The sequence below is a fragment of the Trachypithecus francoisi genome, unplaced genomic scaffold, assembly GCF_009764315.1.
Source record: "Trachypithecus francoisi isolate TF-2019V2 unplaced genomic scaffold, Tfra_2.0 Lachesis_group0, whole genome shotgun sequence".
NCBI lineage: Eukaryota > Metazoa > Chordata > Mammalia > Primates > Cercopithecidae > Trachypithecus > Trachypithecus francoisi.
In genome coordinates, this window is record NW_022681453.1 from 155,491,023 (window position 1) to 155,510,045 (window position 19,023).

At 40.4% G+C, this 19,023-nt stretch overlaps 1 protein-coding gene across 8 annotated transcripts in view; it reads left to right on the forward strand.

Moving 5' to 3' along the window:
* The first annotated feature begins 2,598 nt into the window (after positions 1-2,598).
* CEP70 (centrosomal protein 70) overlaps positions 2,599-19,023 on the forward strand; it is a 112,885-nt gene continuing 96,460 nt past the window's right edge. For 2 of the 8 annotated variants that reach the window (XM_033212516.1, XM_033212524.1), the window contains exons 1-2: positions 2,958-3,144; positions 5,403-5,505. Coding sequence is in view for 1 of the 8 variants with exons in the window: in XM_033212523.1 (XP_033068414.1) it covers positions 5,497-5,505 (9 nt within the window). In the remaining 7 variants the exon portion in view is untranslated. Of the gene's footprint in view, positions 2,900-2,956; positions 3,145-5,402; positions 5,506-5,535; positions 5,555-19,023 lie in introns of those variants that run through there. The other 6 variants (XM_033212522.1, XM_033212519.1, XM_033212518.1 and 3 more) reach the window with 6 other exon arrangements.

The window sequence follows — 19,023 nt, forward strand, 5'->3', positions numbered from 1 at the left end:
TGTGTTTAGCACCTACTGTGCTGCAGGATGAAGTTTAGTAAGACATGGTTCATGCTCCCAGACATTCAAATTCTTGTCGAAAAGGCAGAAACAAATGTATTCATGTAATAAAGGACTCTAAGTCTAAAAAACTTACGAGTTGAAGAATCTTTGAGAATTCATCATGAAATACCATTTACATATGATATACTCATGTTTTTCTAGGGAGAAATATGACAGTTCTATACCCAGAAGAAAATTCAAGAATCAGTTTAGAAGTTGAGAAATTAGGCCAGGCGCAGTGGCTCATGCCTGTAATCCCAGCACTTTGGCAGGCCGAGGCAGGTGGATCACGAGGTCAGGAGATCAAGACCATCCTGGCTAACACGGTGAAACCCCTAAAAATACACACACACACACACACACACACACACAAAATTGCCCGGGCATGGTGGCGGGTGCCTGAAGTCCCAGCTACTCTGCAGGCTGAGGCAGGAGAATGGTGTGAACCGAGGGGTGGAGCTTGCAGTGAGCCATGATCACGCCACTGCACTCCAGCCTGGGCGAGAGCGAGACTCCCGTCTCAAAAAAAAAAAAAAAAAAAAAGTTGAGAAATTAAAAGATGTGTTTTAACTGCTAATGAAGGTTATAATTTATACTAGGAAGTCATAAGTACAGAGGAAAGCAGAAAGCTGAAATGAAGACATGCTTGACTTTCAGCTTAAGTGTCACTTCGTCAGAGAGGCCTCCTCCATAGCCCCTCTTCTGTTCTTTCATATCACTTTTTATGTTAATAATATATACTTAATTGCATTTGTTTCATATTTTCTCCCCAATGAGACTATAAGATCCACGAGGGCAGGAATCACATCTGGGCTTACTATTGTAAACTACCCCACATATAAATCTGACTCAGCATCTAGTTCAATCCCTGGTACATAACCAGTGTTTAACAATTTTTTTTTTTTTTTTTTGAGATGGAGTTTCACTCTTGTTGCCCAGACTGGAGTGCAATGGCGCAATCTCAGCTCACTGCAACCTCCGCCTCCCAGGTTCAAGTGATTCTCCTGTCTCAGCCTCCTGAGTAGCTGGGATTATAGGCATGTGCTACCACACCCGGCTTATTTTGTAGTTTTAGTAGAGATGGGGTTTCTCCATGTTGGCCAGGCTGGTCTCGAACTCCTGACCTCTGGTGATCCATCCACCTCGGCCTCCCAAAGTGCTGGGATTACAGGTGTAAGCCAACGTGCCCGGCCAACAAATTTTTATTAATGAATGAATGTTAAATGAATGTTTAGAATTATTAGAATTCTATTGGGTGGATGAGGCCCATAGAAAACTCTTGAGACCAATGTAGCAGGATTCTCAGTGAAAGACTAAATTTGTGTACAGGATGTTTTCCTTCTCTAGCAAAGAGAGGTGCTGGAAAGGCTTTCATGATCCATAAGAAGGGAATTGTTTTGGAGGGCAGTGCTATAGCACCTCTTCCCCTCCATTCACCACATAAAAAATTCAGTTAGAAAATAGAGAGGAATCAGCCTTCTTGGGCTTTGAAGATTGTGAAAGACACTGGTGATCATCCATCTAGCATCCATTTTCCTCTTCTCCTTTACAGGTCTCCACCTTGCAACTCATGTGACTCAAAGAGCACTGACACCATTGCCAATTCCAATTGTCATAGCTCCCTTTCATTTCTGGAACCCAGGCTTAAGCTGTCTGTACATTTCCCAGGCAGTTACTGGTAAAGAGGAAGAGTGTGTGCCTGTGTCACCTAATTGGCTCAAAAAACCAGAAGGAAAGGTTTTGGATGAAAAAGAAAGCATGCAGTCCTGATTTCTCCAGGTAGACATCTGGAAAATCACGTTAGTATGAATTTGAAGTCTACCTTTTTTTTTTTTTTTTTTTTTTTTTTACAACAGAGCAGAGACTAATAGCAACTGGGTCCTTGTTAACTTGCTGAGCCACTGAATTAAAGTCTCCCTTGCCTCTGGGCGTTCTGTTATGCGAGATAAGCAACTTCCTCATTTTTTAGGAAGACAACTTAACTCAGATTTCATATCACGTGCATCCAAAATAATCATAACTGACCCAAAGATGTTTGGCCTCTACAGTTAGGGCAGCCATGCTCAGAAGAGTATGCAAGGGTATCCTATTGTCTTGGAAAAGGGACGCACTGAGACTATTTGCGATTTGAGAACTGAAAATGCAAATCTGCTAACCATCCTTAGAGTGAATATCCAGGTATAGAAAGCACAGTGGGTGGGCGTAGGTTGTGGTAGGGACATGTTCGTATGCGGCAAACACAGAGATTAAACTTAAGTGTAGTCCCAGCTGCCTGGAAGAAGGCTAAGAAGGGTCTGAAAGTGTTGAGCTCCAAGAGCCCTTGGACCTCCTGATGAGAGACCGTTGGCTAACAAGGACCCATCCCTGTTGGCTACTGTGGGATCTGCATCTACACAGACCTACATCATTTGACTGATTTGAAAAGACAGGTTGTCAACAGCGACACCATGTGGCTATAAGATACAATCACAATGGTGGACATTTACAGCCTGAGGTAGGGCCTGACGCTTCGTTGAGATGTGGAAAATGCTGAATGGGAAGATGAAATGTCATCAACAAACATTTATTGGGGTCCTCCAAATGTCAGCTGCTACAGTGGTCAGCCAGGTCTGGAACATCGAGAACATGCTGACCCGTACCCCAACAAGAGCTCGTAGTCGCGGCGGGGTAGGGGGCAAGAGAGAGGGCAGTCTCCGGTGGCCAGGTAACCCAGGCTTCACTTTCACCCACGGCCACAAGTATGTCTGACATCTTCCAGGCAAATAAGGTTCCATATAAGTGACAGGGTACCTAAGGAGAGCGATGGAAGCGCCAGCTTGCCCACGACAAGCACGTCGCACAGACGCCTGCGTTTGCGGTAAGCCCCGCCCCCAGTAGCTGAGCCAACCGGAGGGCGCGAGGCGGACCCAGCTTCCGGGTGAGGCTGGAGAGAATCGTTAGGGGGCATTCGCAGACTAAAGAGGGGCTGGCCCTCGACGCGCTCGGGCTCGATTGGCCGCCTTTCCCAGGCGGCGGTAACCGTCGCGGAGGCGGGGCCTGATGTAGTAATCCCAGCCTAGCCGGGCCGGGCTGGCTGCTGGTGGGAGGCGGTGACTGAGGAAGGTGAGTGGCGCTCGGGGCTCTCAGAGGCGTCGTCGTGAGCCCCTTCTCGGAGCACCCCGGACTTGACCTCACCTGGGCCTAAAAGTGGTCAGACTGACCCTTGTCAGGGAGGAGCCGCCTGGGGTAGGGTCGCGCCCATTAAAAAATCCCTGCGTAAGGGTTTGGAGATCGGACAAACCTGCGTGCAGTCCCAGCTCCCCAGGCTTTGTGTTCTTTGGCTTCTCCTTTAATGTCTCAGCGCCTTGGATTCTTTATTTGTATACTAAAGCTGGTAATTCTCGCCTTACAAGGTGGTTGTGAGGGTTAAATGAGGCAGTAAGAGTAAAGCTTAGAGTCACACCGGGCACAGGTTCGATTTAAGCTGTAGGTAATTACTCCATCCCCCAAAATCGACCCGGACTGAAGCGCCCGTTTTGTGTCAAACAACCGCGAAGGTTGTTTGGGGAGTGAGGACTCGGAGCAGAAGGGGGCGGGTAGGCGAATAGCACAGGCGAGTATCTCTTTCTCCGGTTTATTAACCTCATTCCGGATTCAGGAGACCTCTGACTTTATACAGGGCCTAATAGGAGTTTTTCAAGGTGAAAAATGTCGGAAGGCTAAGACACTTGTAACAGAGACCTGAGTTTCCTTTTTTACTGCCACTGTTTTTCAATCAGTGTTTCAGTGTTTCAATCACTGTTAATATTAAACAGGCCGGGCGCGGTGGCTCACGCCTGTAATCTCAGCACTTTGGGAGGCCGAAGTGAGCGGATTACCTGAGGTCAGGAGTTCGAGACCACCCTGGCCAACATGGTGAAACCACCACATCTCTACTAAAAATACAAAAATTAGCTGGGTGTGGTGGTGCGCGCCTGTAATCCAGCAACTCGGGAGGCTGAGGCAGGAGAATCGCTTGACCTCGGGAGGCGGAGGTGGCTGGGAGCTGAGATTGCGCCACTGCACTCCAGCCTGGAGAGCGAGGTTCCGTATCAAAAAAACATATATATATATGTATGTATATTATATTAAACACTGTGCAGGCATTATCCATATTGGTTTCAAGCCTCTGCAATGAGTTTTGTACTTTAAATATTGCCAAGTACACTCTGGCCTCCCCTAACCCTGCCTTTTGGGGAAGAGGTGGCTGACTTGGAGTTTTCCCTACAGCTTTTGCTTCAAAGCAAGGTTCTGCCCCTTCATGTCACCTCTCCCGAGACAGAATGATTTGGTTGAGATGACATTCCATTTTAACTCTTTCCTATTTGGGGTAGGTTCAGCTCTTTCTTAGGAACATTAAACAGCAAGTTGCCATATTTTCAGAATAGAGCTTTTGCATTTAATAAGGAACAGAGACTTCGAAAGGGTTACATATTCATTTATTGCAGTAATTTGAAGTATATGCTTTTGAAGACGCTTACAGATTTCGGTGTGATTCAGTTGAGAAGGAACAGTTGCTGGCCATGGTTTATTGTCAGCTCCCCTCCCTGACCCCAAATGGTGAAAAGATAATTAAATTTTAAGGTATGGAGCATGTTACAAGGGACTTCAGACCTATAAAGGGCAATTTGGCTGACACGCTCGGGAAACCTAGAAAGTGTCAGAAGATACAATTATGTTTTTGCTTTTCTATGCCTGGCTTACTATGCCATGTACAAGACAACTCCTACCCTCTGACTCCTACCCCCACCATCTTATTTTAAGTGTATTATGACACTAATTAAAGCTGTAGCTTCTGTTTTGGCCCTAGAAAGCATTTGGTCTCTTCCTGTGACTTTAAAAGTTCCAGACCTTTGTCCTGGAAGTTGGACAGCCTGTAGTGGGGAAAAGGCTGCTGCAAACTATTGGCCCGTTAATTTCATAGAATGGACCTCTTTAAAGGAGGGTTTGGTCACAGGTGCAAATGAGGAGTAGTTTTGTTCCTGTGTTTGCTTTTGTGATCAGTTGTAGTTCGTCTGAGGATGCTTCATTTTAGTATCCTTGCAAATGAGAATATCCTACCTGTGGAGCCAGAAGTCAGAATTGATGATAGATGATGATAGATTTGGATACGTGGCTAAATGTCTTAACAGAGTAGGGAGAGAAAAGATAAGGGGAGAGAAGAGAAGGGAAGAGGTGTATGGTGGTGAGCTGGGAAGGGCATTAGCAGTTATTTCAGTTGTGCCTGGTTTATCTGTGATTACCAGTACCATGGATGCCTGCTCTGGGAGTAACACAAGACCATTCTTACTAGGAGGTTGAACATTTCAAGATTTTCTTCTTTTTATCTTTTTGAAACCTAGATGAAGATCCAGTTTCAGACATGAGACTCGTTGGGTGATCATTTCATTGAGATCAACCTGAATGACCAGGTGTAAAGTGCAAGAGTAGTATGCTATGACTGAGGTATGTCTAATGTAACGGATGACTCCAGATGTTGGGAGACCACGGAAAAGTATGTAATTTATTGAGTACTATACTAGGTTCATTACATATGTTCCCTTTTGACTTCCTGATAATCCTATCAGGTAGATATTTTACAACTTAGCAAAGAAGCTGAAGCTCAGAGAGGTTAAGTACCTACTTAAGATAACACAGAAAGCTGATCATCAACTCTAATCACTGTCTCCATCCTGCTGTGTGCCAGGCAATGCTTTATGTTCTTTCTATATTAACTCTCCTAATCTTTAACTTGTGAGCTGAGTACTTTTATTATCCTCATTTTATGATGAGGAAATTGAAGCACACAGAGATTAGTACTGTACTCTCCTGGCTGTGTGGCAGAATCCATGATTTGAACCCAGGCAGTCTGGCTACAGAGCTCTACAGGTTGAGTATCCCTTGTCTGCAATGCTTGGAACTATGTTTTGGACTTTTGGATTAAAAAAAAAATTGGAATATTGGTATATACATGACTTATCTTGTTTAGAGTTGGGTAACTCTAAACACAAAATTCATTTATTGTTTCATATATGCCTTATACACATAGCCTGAAGCTAATTTTATACGTTTTTAATAGTTTTATGCATGAAATGAAGTTTTGACCGTGACCTGTTACATAAGGTCAGGTGTGGAATTTTCTACTTGTGGCGTCAAGTTGGTGCTCAAAAAGTTTTGGATTTTGGAGCATTTTGAATTTCAAATATTCATATTAGGAATGTTCAACCTGTACCAGCTTTCTTTTGATTAGCATTTCCTTTACTGTTTTTGTTATTTAACAAAATCTTTTTATTGTAAAATGAAATTTTTATTATGAATCACATACCAAATGTATAGCTTAATAAATTATTACAAGACCATACCATTCAGCTATGCCAGATCCCCTCTGTTACCTTATCCCAGTCAAAACTCCTGTGTTCCCATTTAGTTGCCATTCTTCTGGGTTTTATAGTTTTGTAGTAATCACTTCTTTGTTTTTTGTGGGTTTTTTTTTTTTGAGATGGAGTCTCACTCTGTTGTCCAGGTTGGAGTGCAGTGGCGCAATCTCAGCTCTCTGCAACCTCCATCTTCTGGGTTCAAGTGATTCTCCTGCCTCAGCCTCCTAAGTAGCTGGGATTACAGGCACACACCACGAGGACCGGCTATTTTTTCGTGTGTGTATTTTTAGCACAAACGGGGTATCACCGTGTTGGCCAAGCTGCACCATGAGCCTGGCCTCCTAGTTTTTGATAGCTTCCTTGTTATACAATATCTTGAACAATTCCTATTGCAGATATGAAATCAGCCATTTCTTTAAAATGCCCTGGTTTCTTTTAGAGGGAAATGATATTTCAGTTACAGTCTGAATGCTAAAGATCCTGAGTTAGTCACTGTTTCAGGTGTTTCAGTAGACAGAGCTAGGATACCTAAATATATCTATAGACATACATGTTAAAAGATACCTAATGTGTTCTGCTGCCAGTCTTCAGATTGAGACTACAGAACTTTTACTTAACAATTTCTCTATCACAACTGTAACTCCTTTTTTCCATACTGAGAATCATGATTCTCAAGAATATAGGAGATAATAGAATATTCCATATTTACTCATTCTGTATTATACATATGACTGTATCAGAACTATATTTCTAAAATCACCATCATTATGATTACTGAAAACATTAAACCTTTTTTTTTGCTTATGTTCTTCCCATTTTTTCTTCTCTAACAGTTGTGCTCTATCTGCATTGTCAGAGTATATAGCCATTTCATGTTCTGCTTTTTCCGTCTTAGCCTATTAGTTCTATTCATATATTTAATGTTTACCACCAGTGTTTATGCTGAGGTCTCTGTAGGCAATTTGGCTACCTGACGCTAATATATTGTTTAGATTCCTCAGGAAGGAATATTGTCTGAGTTCTTATATATTGATAAAAGTTTGTTCTTTTTATACTTGAAAGTCAATTTTGCAGATATAAAGTCTTTGGCTCACACTTCTTTTCCTTGAATTTCTTAAGTACATTACTCCTTTTTCTTCTGGAATAAAGTATTGGTATCAAAGTCAGATTATTATCTAATTTTTCTTCTTCTTGTAAGTCATGTAGGTTTTTTTTTTGTAGATGACCAAATAATTTATTTTCTTTTTTTTCTTTTTGAGATACAGTCTTACTCTATCACCCTGGCTGTAGTGCAGTAGTATGAACTTGGCTCACTGCAGTCTCTACCTCCTGGGTTCAAGCAGTCCTCCCACCTCAGCCTCCTGAATAGCTAGGACTATAGATGTATGCTGCCACGCCCAGCTAATTTTTTTTTTTTTTTTGAGAGACAGAGTTTTGCCGTGTTGCCCAGGCTGGTCATGAACCCAGGCTCAAGTGATCCACCTGCCTCAGTCTCCCAAAGTGCTGGGATTATAGGCATGAGCCACTACGCCTAGCCAAATTTTTTCTTTTTCATTGAAGTCTGGTAATAATATTAGAATGTATCACTGTGTCGGTTGTTTTTGGTCAGTATTCTCAGGTACTTGATATTTTCTTTACATTTGTAGTTTCAAATCTTTTTTTAAATTTCAGGAAAACTTTATTTTTAAAACAGCTTTATTGAGATATATTAATATACAACAAGCTGCACATATGTAGTATAAAATATAAGTTTTGACATACATATACACATATATATATATTGATAATCAGGATTATCAATATATCCATCATCCCCCCAAACTCCCTTGTTCTCATTAGTAGTCTCTGTGTCTAGCCTCCAATTCTCTCAGCAACCACTGATCTGCTTTCTATCACCACAGGTTGGTTTTCATTTTCTAGAGTTTTATGTAAATGGAATGGTGTAGTATGTACTATTTTATGGCTGGCTTTCAGCATAATTATTTTGACGTTTATCCATGTTGCACATATTCTTTTTTATTGCCAAGGGGTATTACATCCAATGGGTATACCACAGTTTATCTGTTCACCTGCTGCTGGACATTTGAGTTGTTTCCAGTTTCTGGCTATTATAGATAAAGCTCTTATGAACATTTGGGTACAGTCTTTGCATGGACATAATGCTTTCATTTCTCTTGGGTGAATTCTAGGAATTGCATGGCTGGGTCTTATGGTAAGTGCTTAACCTTTTAAGAAATAGCCAAAGTGATTTACGAAGTGGTTGTACTAGTTTAAATTCCCATCAGCAGTATATGAGCGTTCTAGTTCCCTCACATCCTCGAAAACACTTGGTATAGTCATTCTTAGCCATTCTAATATGTGTAGTGGTGTCACATCGTGTGTTTTAATGTGCATTTCCCTCCTGACTAACAATGTTTAGCATCTTTTTGTGTGCCTACTTGCCATCTGTATGTCTTCTTTAGTGAAATGTCTATTGAAATTTTTTGACCATTTTTAAGTTCCGTTGTTTAGTTTTTGTTGATGTTAACTTCCTTACTGAGTTTTGAGAGTTTCTTATATATTCTGGATATGAACCTTTTCTGATTCCTGATTATTTTCTCTGACTATGTGGTTTCTTTTTTCATTCTCAGAATGGTACCTTTTAAAGAGCAGACATTATTTTTATGAAGCCCCATTTGTTCTTGAATTGTATCATGCTTTTGGTGTCATATCATAGACATGTTTGCCTAACTCAAGGTCATACAGTTTTTCTGTGTTTTTCTAGACATGTTGTGATTTTAAGTTTTAGAGTTATGTCATTCATTTTAATTTTTGGTATATGATGTGAGATATGGCTGAAAGTCCTTTTTCTTTCTTTCTTTCTTTTTTTTGTATATGGCCATCCCATTGTTCTAGCATCATTTATTGAAAAAAAAAACCAACAACTCATTTTTCCTGCTAAATTACCTTCATATCTTTGGTGAAAATTAGTTGTCCATATATGTATGAGTCTGTTTTTGGACTCTATTTTGTTTCATTAATCTGTTTGTCTACCTTGATATCAATGCTATATTGTCTTGATTACTGTAGCTTTATAAACCTTGAAATGATGTAGTATTAGTCCTTCAACTTTGTTCTTCTTTTTCATTCATTCATTTATTAATTTAGAGATAGGGTCTTACTTTGTCACCCAGCCTAGTGTGCAGTGGCACAATCATAGCTCACTGATGAAACTCCTGGGTTCAAATTGTCTTCCCACCTCAGCCACGTAAGTAGCTAGGACTACAGGCTCATGCCACAATGCCTGGCTAATCTTTATTTTTTTGTAGAGATGGGGTCTTGCTGTATTTCCCAGTCTGGTCTTGAACTCCTGGACCTCAAACCATCCTTTTGCCTCAGCCTCCCAAAGTGCTAGGATTACAGGTGTGAACCACCATGGACAGCCTGTTCTTTTTCAAAGTTATTTTGGCTATTATAAGTCTTTTGCAGTTCTGTATGAATTTTAAAATCAGGAAAGTTTCCTGAATTATAGTTTTTTTTAATTGGTGCTGTTGTTTTAGTTTTCTTTTTCAATTACCACTATTATGTGTATGTTTGAGCTTCTTTGCCTATCTTTGTCATTTTCATATTTCTTCTTCATTTCTTTTTAATTTTTAAAATTGTTTTCCTTTTAATCTGTATTTCTCTTAAGGCATTGTCTATAGTCTTTACTCATTCATTTTCCTTCTTTAATCTTCATTTCAGAAACAGTTTTTAAAAGTTACTAATTTCTAGATTCTATCTACTCATTTCCAAGTTTTTCTTATTTCTAATTATGTTGTTCATGTATTAGAGTTTTCCATGTATTTTAGTTTGTTTTAATATAGAGGTTATAGTTACTATATTTTTTGTGAGCATGTCTTTCTAGTACATTTTTCTTGTCTGTAGAGATATTATTCTCTTTTTTAATATGAACTTTTACAATTTAAAAAATTTTTAATTTCATGGGTGCATAGATGTATATATTTATGGGTTACATGGGATATTTTGATACAGGCATATAATATATAGTAATCATATCAGGGTAAACGAGGTATCCACCATCTTAAGCATTTATCCTTTGTGTTATAAACAATCCAATTATTGTCTTTTAGTTACTTAAAAGTGTGCAATTATATTATTATTGAATATAGTCAACCCATTGTACTAGCAAATACTAGATCTTATTCTATTTTTTTGTACCCATTGACCATCCACTCTTCCTCTCAGCCCACCTGTTACTCTTCCCAGCCTTTGTAACCATTCTTCTAGTCTCTGTCTCCATGAGTTCAATTGTTTGGATTTTTGGATCCCACAAATAAATGAGAACATGCTATGTTTGTCTTTCTGTGCCTGGCTTATTTCACTTAACATAATGACTTCCAGTTACATCCATGTTGTTGCAAATGACAGGATCTCATTCTTTTTTTATGGCTGAGTATTACTCCGTTATGTATATGTACCAGATTTTCTTTTTTTTTTTTTTGAGACGGAGTCTCACTCTGTCACCCAGGCTGGAGTGCAATGGCTGGATCTCAGCTCACTGCAAGCTCCGCCTCCCGGGTTTAACGCCATTCTCCTGCCTCAGCCTCCCCAGTGGCTGGGACTACAGGCACCGGCCACCTTGCCCGGCTAGTTTTTTGTATTTTTTTAGTAGAGATGGGGTTTCACCGTGTTAGCCAGGATGGTCTCGATCTCCTGACCTCGTGATCCACCCGTCTCGGCCTCCCAAAGTGCTGAGATTACAGTCTTGAGCCACCGTGCCCAGCCAGATTTTCTTTATCCATTTGTCTATCGACGGACACTTGGGTTGCTTCCAAATCTTGGCTTTTGTGAATAATGTTGCAGTAAACACGAGAGTGCAGATATCTTTTTAATATGCTGATTTCCTACCAAAAATATAAAAAGTTGGCCGGGTGTGGTGGCATGTGCCTGTAATCTCAGCTACTCAGGAGGCTGAGGCAAGAGAATCGCTTGGACCCCGCAGGCGGAGGTTGCATTGAGCCAAGATTGTGCCACTGCACTCCAGCCTGGGCGACAGAGTGAGACTCCAAAAAAAAAAAAAAAAAAAAAGATTGTCTGAGATCCTTATACATCCTGGTTATTAACACTCGTCAGAAGGGTAGTTTACAAATATTTTCTCCCATTCTGTAGGTCGTCTCTTCACTCTGTTGTTTCCTTTGCTGTGCGGAAGCTTTTTAACTCAATGTGATCCCACTTGTCTATTTTTGCTTTGGTTGCTTGTGCTTGTGGTCTATGACTCAAGAAATCTTTGCCCAATCCAATGTCCTGGAGAGTTTCCTCCATTTTTTTGTAGTACTTTCATAGTTTGAGGGCTTAGATTTAAGTCTTGATTCATTTTTATTTGATTTTTGTATATGGTGAGAGATAGGGGTCTAGTTCCATTCTTCTGCATATGGACATCCAGTTTCCCAGCACCATTCATTGCAGAGACTTTCCTTTCCCCAGTGTATGTTCTTGGCACCTTTGTCAGTAATGAGTTCACTGTCAGTATGTCGATTTGTTTTTGGGTTTTCTGTTCTGTTCCATTGGTCTATATGTCTCTTTTTGTGGCACTAGTATGCTGTTTTGGTTAATGTAACTCTGTAATATAATTTGAAATCAGTTAATGTGATTCCTCCAGTTTTATTCTTTTTGCTCAGGATAGCTCTGGCTATTCTGGGTCTTTTGTGGTTCCATATAAATTTTAGGATTATTTTGTCTATTTCTGTGAAGAACGTTATTGGTATTTTGCTAGGCATTTGCATTGAATCAGTAGATTGCTTTGAGTAGTATAGATATTTTAACAATATTGATTGTTTCAATCTATGAACATGGAATATCTTTTCATTTTTTGCAGCCTCTTCAACTTCTGTCATCAGTATTTTATAATTTTCATTGTAGAGATGTTTTACTTCATTGGTTCTGTTAATTCCTAGGTGTTTAATTTTCTTTGTGGCTATTGTAAATCGGATTACTGTTTTGATTTCTTTTTCAGATTGTCATTGTTATTTTGTAGAAATGCTACTGATTTTTGTAAGCTGATTTTGTATCTTACAGCTTTACTGAATTTATCAGTTCAAATAGCTTTTTGGTGGAGTCTTCAGGTTTTTCCAAATATAAGATCGTACCGCCTGCAGACAAGGATAATTTGACTTATTTCAAATTTTGATGCCCTTTTTTTCCTTTCTCTTGTCTAGCTGCTAGCTAGAGCAATTCCAGTCCTTTTTCATCTCTAGCTAGAGCAATTCGAGTCCTAGCTAGAGCAGTTCCAGTCCTTTTTCATCTCTAATTTTGTTTGAATCTTTTTTCCTTCATTAGTCTGGCTGTTTGTCAATTTTTTATCCTTGTTCTGTTCCAGATCTTAGAGGAAAGGCTTTCAGTTTTTCCCGATTCAGTATGATACTGCCTGTGGGTCTGTCATATATGGCTTTTATTATGTGGTGGTATGTTCCTTTTATACTCAGTTTTCTTTTTTTCTTTTTTTTTTTTTTTGAGACAGAGTCTCGCTCAGTCGCCCAGGCTGGAGTGCAGTGGCGCGATCTTGGCTCACTGCAAGCTCCGCCTCCCGGGTTCGCACCATTCTCCTGCCTTAGCCTCCCAAGTAGCTGGGACTATAGGCGCCCGCCACCATGCCCGGCTAATTCTTTTGCATTTTCAGTAGAGACGGGGTTTCACCGTGTTAGCTAGGATGGTCTTGATCTCCTGGCCTCGTGATCCACCCGCCTCGGCCTCCTAAAGTGCTGGGATTACAGGCATGAGCCACCGTGCCCGGCTAGTATACTCAGTTTTCTTAAGTTGTTGTTGTTGTTGTTGTTTTTTAAATCATGAAGGCATGTTGAGTTTTATCGAGTGCTTTTTCAGCATCAATTGAAATGATCATATGGTTTTTGTCTTTCATTCTGTTGATATGATGTATTACACTGATTGATTTGCATATGTTGAATCATCCTTGCAATCCCTGGGATAAATCCCACTTAGTCATGGTGAATGATCTTTTTAATGTGTTGTTGAATTTGGTTTGCTAGTATTTTGTTGAGGATTTTTGCATCAATATTAATCAGGGATATTGGCCTGTAGGTTTTTTTTTTCCTGTCTCTTTTTTTTGATATGTCTTTGTCTGGTTTTGGTATCAGGGTAATACTGGCCTCAGAGAATGAGTTTGGATGTATTCCCTCCTCTTCCATTCTTCAGAATAGTTTGAGTAGGGTTGGTATTAGTTCTTTAAATGTGAGGTATTCAGCAGTGAAGCCATCAAGTCCCAGGCTTTTCTTTGCTGGAGGACTTTTATTACAGCTTCAATGTTGTTATTGTTATTGATCTGTTCAGGTTTTGGATTCTTTGTGGTTCAATCTTAGTAGGCTGTATGTGTCTAGGAATTTATCCATTTCTTCTAGATTTTCTAGTTTATTGGCATATAGTTGCTCCTAGTAGGCTCTAATGATCCTTTGTATGTCTGCAATGTTGATTGTAATGTCTCCTTTGTCATCTCTGATTTTATTTGAGTCTTTTCTCTTTTTTCTTCATTAGTCTGCCTAAGAGTTTGGCAGTTTTCTACATCTTTTCAAAAAACCAACTTTTTGTTTCATTGTCCTTATGTCTTGTTTTATTGGTTTCAATTTCATTTATTTTTGCTGTAATCTTTATTATTTTTTCTACTTTCAGTTTGGTTTGCTCTTGCTTTTCTAGTTCTTTAAGATGCATCATTAGGTTGTTTATTTGAAGTTTTTCTTTTTCATATAGGCACTTACAGCTACAAATTTCTCTCAGTACTGTTTTCACTGTATCCCACAGGTTTTGGTATGTTCTGTTTCCATTATCATTTGTTTCAAGAAATTTTTCAGTTTCCTTCTTAATCTTTTCATTGACCTACTGATGATTCAGGAGCCTATTGATTAATTTCCATATGTTTGAATAGTTTCCCAAATTCCTCTTGTTACTGATTTCTAGTTTTATTCCATTGTGGTCAGAGAAGATACTTTATGTTATTCCAGTTTGTTTTTAATGTTTTAACACTTGTTTTGTGGCCTAACCTATGGTCCATACTTGAGAATGATCCATGTACTGAGGAGAAGAATGTATATTCTTCAGCCATTGGATGAAACATCTGTAAATATCTATGAGATCCATTTGTTCTATAGTGCAGATTAAGTCAGATGATTCTTTGTTGATTTTATGTCTGGATGATCTGTCTGATGAAACTGTGGTGTTGAAGTCTTCAACTATTATTGTATTGGGATTTATCTCTCTCAAGCTCTGGTAATATTTGCTTTATATATCTGGGTACTCCAGTGTTGAGTGTATAATATTTACAGTTGTTACATACTCTTGCTGAATTGACCTGTTTATTATTATATAGTGACCTTGTTTGTCTCTTCTTACAGTTTTTGTCTTAAAATCGCTTTTGTCTAATGTAAGAATAGCTACTCCTGCTATACTGGATTCCATTGGCATGTAATATCCTTTTCCATTTCTTAATTTTCAGTCTATATGTGTCTTTATAGGTGAAGTATATTTCAGTTTGGCCACTCTAGTGTCTTGATTGTAGAGTTTAGTCCATTTACGTTCAATGTTATTGACAAATAGGGACTTACTACTGTCATTTTGTTGTTTTCTGGTTGTTTTGTGGTCTTTTTCCTTCTTTCCTACCTTTCTTTAGTGAAGGTGATTTTTCTCAGGTGGTATGTTTTAATTTCTTGCTTCTTATTTTTTGTGTATCCATTGTATGTTTTTGGATGTAAGGTCACCATGAGGCTTGAAAATAGTATCTTATAATCCATTATTTTACTTATTTATTTATTTTTATTTTTTTGAGATGGAGTCTAGTTCTGTCACCCAAGCTGGAATGCAGTGGAATGATTATGGCTCACTGAAACCTCCGTCTTCTGGGTTCAAGTGATTCTCCTGCCCCAGCCTCCCGAGTAGCTGGTACTACAGGCACGCGCCACCATGCCCAGAGAATTTTTGTATTTTTAGTAGAGTTGGGGTTTCACTATGTTGGCCAGGCTGGTCTTGAACTTGACTTTGTGATCTGCCCACCTCAGCCTCCCAAAGTGCTGGGATTAAAGGCCACCGTGCCCAGCTCATTATTTTATTTTTTATTTTTTAATTTTTTGAGATGGAGTCTCACTCTGTCATCCAGGTAACAAACTTACTGCTTCTAGGGTAAAATTTTTTTTTGCGTCAGCATTTTAAATATGTCATGCCACTCGTGGCCTATACAGTTTACACTGAGATGTCTTCTGCCAGATGTATTGGAGCTCCATTGTATATTATTTGTTTCTTTTCTCTTGCTGCTTATAGAATTCTTTTTTTTCCTTGACCTTGGGAGTTTATTAAATGCCTTGAGGTAGTCTCCTTGGGTTAAATCGGCTTGGTTTTCTGCAACCGTTTTGTACTTGAATATTGATATCTTTCTCTGGGTTTAGGAAGTCATCCAGACTGGAGTGCAGTGGCGCTATCTTGGCTCACTGCAACCTCCACCTCCTGGGTTCAAGCAATTCTCCAGCCTCAGCCTCCTGAGTAGCTGCGACTATGGGCATGTGTCACCATGGCTGGCTAAGTTTTGTATTTTTAGTGGAGGCGGGGTTTCGCCATGTTGGCCAGGGTGGTCTCGAACTCCTTACCTCAGGTGATCTACCCATCTCGGCCTCCGATGCTGAGATTACAGGCGTGAGCCACCGCACCTGGCCTATTCCATTATTTTAAACAACACTGATTGCATAAACAAACAAACAGGCAAAAGAAAAGCTAATAAAAACTCTACACTTTAACTTCGTCTCCCTGCATTTTAACTTATTGTCGTTTCTCTTTATGTCTTATTGTACTGTGTCTTGAAAAGTTGTTGTAGTTATTTTTATTGTTTTATATTTTTATCTTTCTACTCAAGATCTGAGTAGTTTACACACAATTACAATATTATAATATTCTGTTTTTCTGTTGTTTTTTTTTTTTAGATGAAGTCTCGCTTTGTCACTCAGGCTGTAGTGCAGTGGCACGATCTCGGCTCACTGCAACCTCCGCCTCCCGGGTTCAATCTATTCTCTGCCTCAGCCTCCCGAGTAACTGGGATTACAGGCACCCGCCACCAAGCCTGGCTAATTTTTTTGTATTTTTAGTAGAGACCGGGTTTCACCACATTGGCCAGGCTGGTCTTGAACTCCTGACCTCATGATCCACCCACCTTGGCATCCCGAAGTGCTGAGATTACAGGCGTGAGCCACCGTGCCCGGCCTCTGTGTATGTTTATTACCAGTGAGTTTTGTACCTTCAAATAATTTCTGCTTATTAACGTCCTTTTCTTTCGGATTAAAAAAATTCCCTTTAGCGTTTCTTGTAGGACAGGTCTGGTGTTGATGAAATTCCTCAGCTTTTGTTTGTCTGGTAACAAACTTACTGCTTCTAGGGTAAAGTTTTTTTTTGCGTCAGCATTTTAAATATGTCATGCCACTCGTGGCCTATACAGTTTACACTGAGATGTCTTCTGCCAGATGTATTGGAGCTCCATTGTATATTATTTGTTTCTTTTCTCTTGCTGCTTATAGAATTCTTTTTTTTCGTTGACCTTGGGAGTTTATTAAATGCCTTGAGGTAGTCTCCTTGGGTTAAATCGGCTTGGTTTTCTGCAACCGTTTTGTACTTGAATATTGATATCTTTCTCTGGGTTTAGGAAGTTCTCTGTTATCCCTTTGAATAAACTTTCCTTCTTTTCTTTTTCTTTTCTTTTTTTTTTTTTTGAGAGAGTTTCACTCTTGTCACCCTGACTGGAGTGCAATGGCGCGATCTTGGGTCACTGCAACCTTTACCTCCTGGGTTCAGGCGATTCTCGTGCCTCAGTCTCCCGCATACCTAGGATTACAGGCGTGCGCCACCACACCTGGCTAATTTTGTATTTTTAGTAGAGACAGGGTTTCACCACATTGGCCAGGCTGGTCTCGAACTCCTGACTGCAGGTGATCTACCCGCCTTCGCCTCCCAAAGTGCTGAGATTACAGGCGTGAGCTACTGCGCCCAGCCTGAATAAACTTTCTACCCCTCTCTCTCTACTTCCTCTTTAAGGCCAATAACTCTTAGATTTGCCCTTTTGAAGCTATTGTCTAGATCTTATAGGCATGATTCATTCTTTTTTCTTTTCTTTTCTTTCTTTTTTTGAGATGGAGTCTCACTCTGTCACCCAGGCTGGAGTGCAGTGGCGGGATCTCGGCTCACTGACCTCCACACCCCGGGTTCAAGTGATTCTGCCTCAGCCTCCCGAGTAGCTGGGATTACTGGCACATGCCACCACGCCCAGCTAATTTTTGTATTTTTAGTAGAGATGGGGTTTCACCATATTGGTCAGCCTGGTCTCGAACTCCTGACCTTAGGTGATCCACCCTCCTCGGCCTCCCAAAGTGTTGAGATTATAGGCATGAGCCACCGTGCCTGGCCTCTTTTTTATTCTTTGTTTCTCTTGTCTCCTCTGACCATGTATTTTCAAATAGCCTGTGTTCAGGCTCACTGATTCTTCTGCTTGATCAATTATGCTATGAAGACGCTCTGATGTATTCTTCATTATGTCAGTTGCATTTTTCACGCTCAGAATTTCTGCTTGAGTTTAAAAAATTATTTCAGTTTGTTAAATTTGTCTAGTAGGATCCTGAATTCCTTCTCTGTGTCATCTTGAATTTCTTTGAGTTTCTTCAAAACAGCTATTTTGAATTCTGTCTGAAAGGTCACATATCTCCGTCTGTCTGGGATTGGTCCCTGGTGTCTTATTTAGTTTGTTTGGTGAGGTCATGTTCTCCTGGATGGTCTTGATACTTGTGGATGTTTGTTGGTGTCTGGGCATTGAAGAATTAGGTATGTATTGTAGTCTTTGTAGTCTGTGCTTGTTTGTACCCATCCTTCTTGGGAAGACTTTCCAGAGACTTGAGTGCTGTGATCTGAGTTTTTGGTCACTGCAGCTATATCTGAGTTAGGGAATACCCCAAGCTCAGTAATGCTGTGGTTCTTGCAGACTTATAAAGTTACCACCTTGCTGGTCTTGGACGAGATCTGGAAGAATTCTGTGGATTACCAGGCAGAGACTCTTGTCTTCCCTTGCTTTCTCTGAAACAAATGGAGTCTCTCTGTGCTGAGCTGCCTGGAACTGGGGGAGGGGTGACACAGGCATCCCTGTGGCCAGCCCCACTGGGACTGTACTCGGTCTGACCAGGGCCTGGAATCAGAATCCTTAGAAGCCTACCTGGTGCTTTGTTTTACTGAGGCTGTGCTGGCGCCACAACCATGAGAAAAGGTTCTTCCCATTTTTCCCTCCCCTCTCCCCAGGCAGAGAAGTCTCCACTTGTCTGCTGCCACCACAGACCCATGGGGAGTATGCCAGGATACTGCCTGTGTTCACTTAAGGCCCAAGGCTCTTTAGTCAGCTGGTGAACACTACCAGACCTGGGACTCATCTTTCAGGGCAGTGGCTTCCCCTCTGGTCCAGAGTGGGGTCCAGAGAAGCTAAGAGCCAAAGCCTGGAATTGAGAACCCCGAGAACTTTCTTAGTGCTCTTCCCCACTTTGGCCAAGCTGGTATTTAAGCTCAGGAAAGTCTTCTTTACTCTTCCGTCTACTTTTCTTAAGCAGAA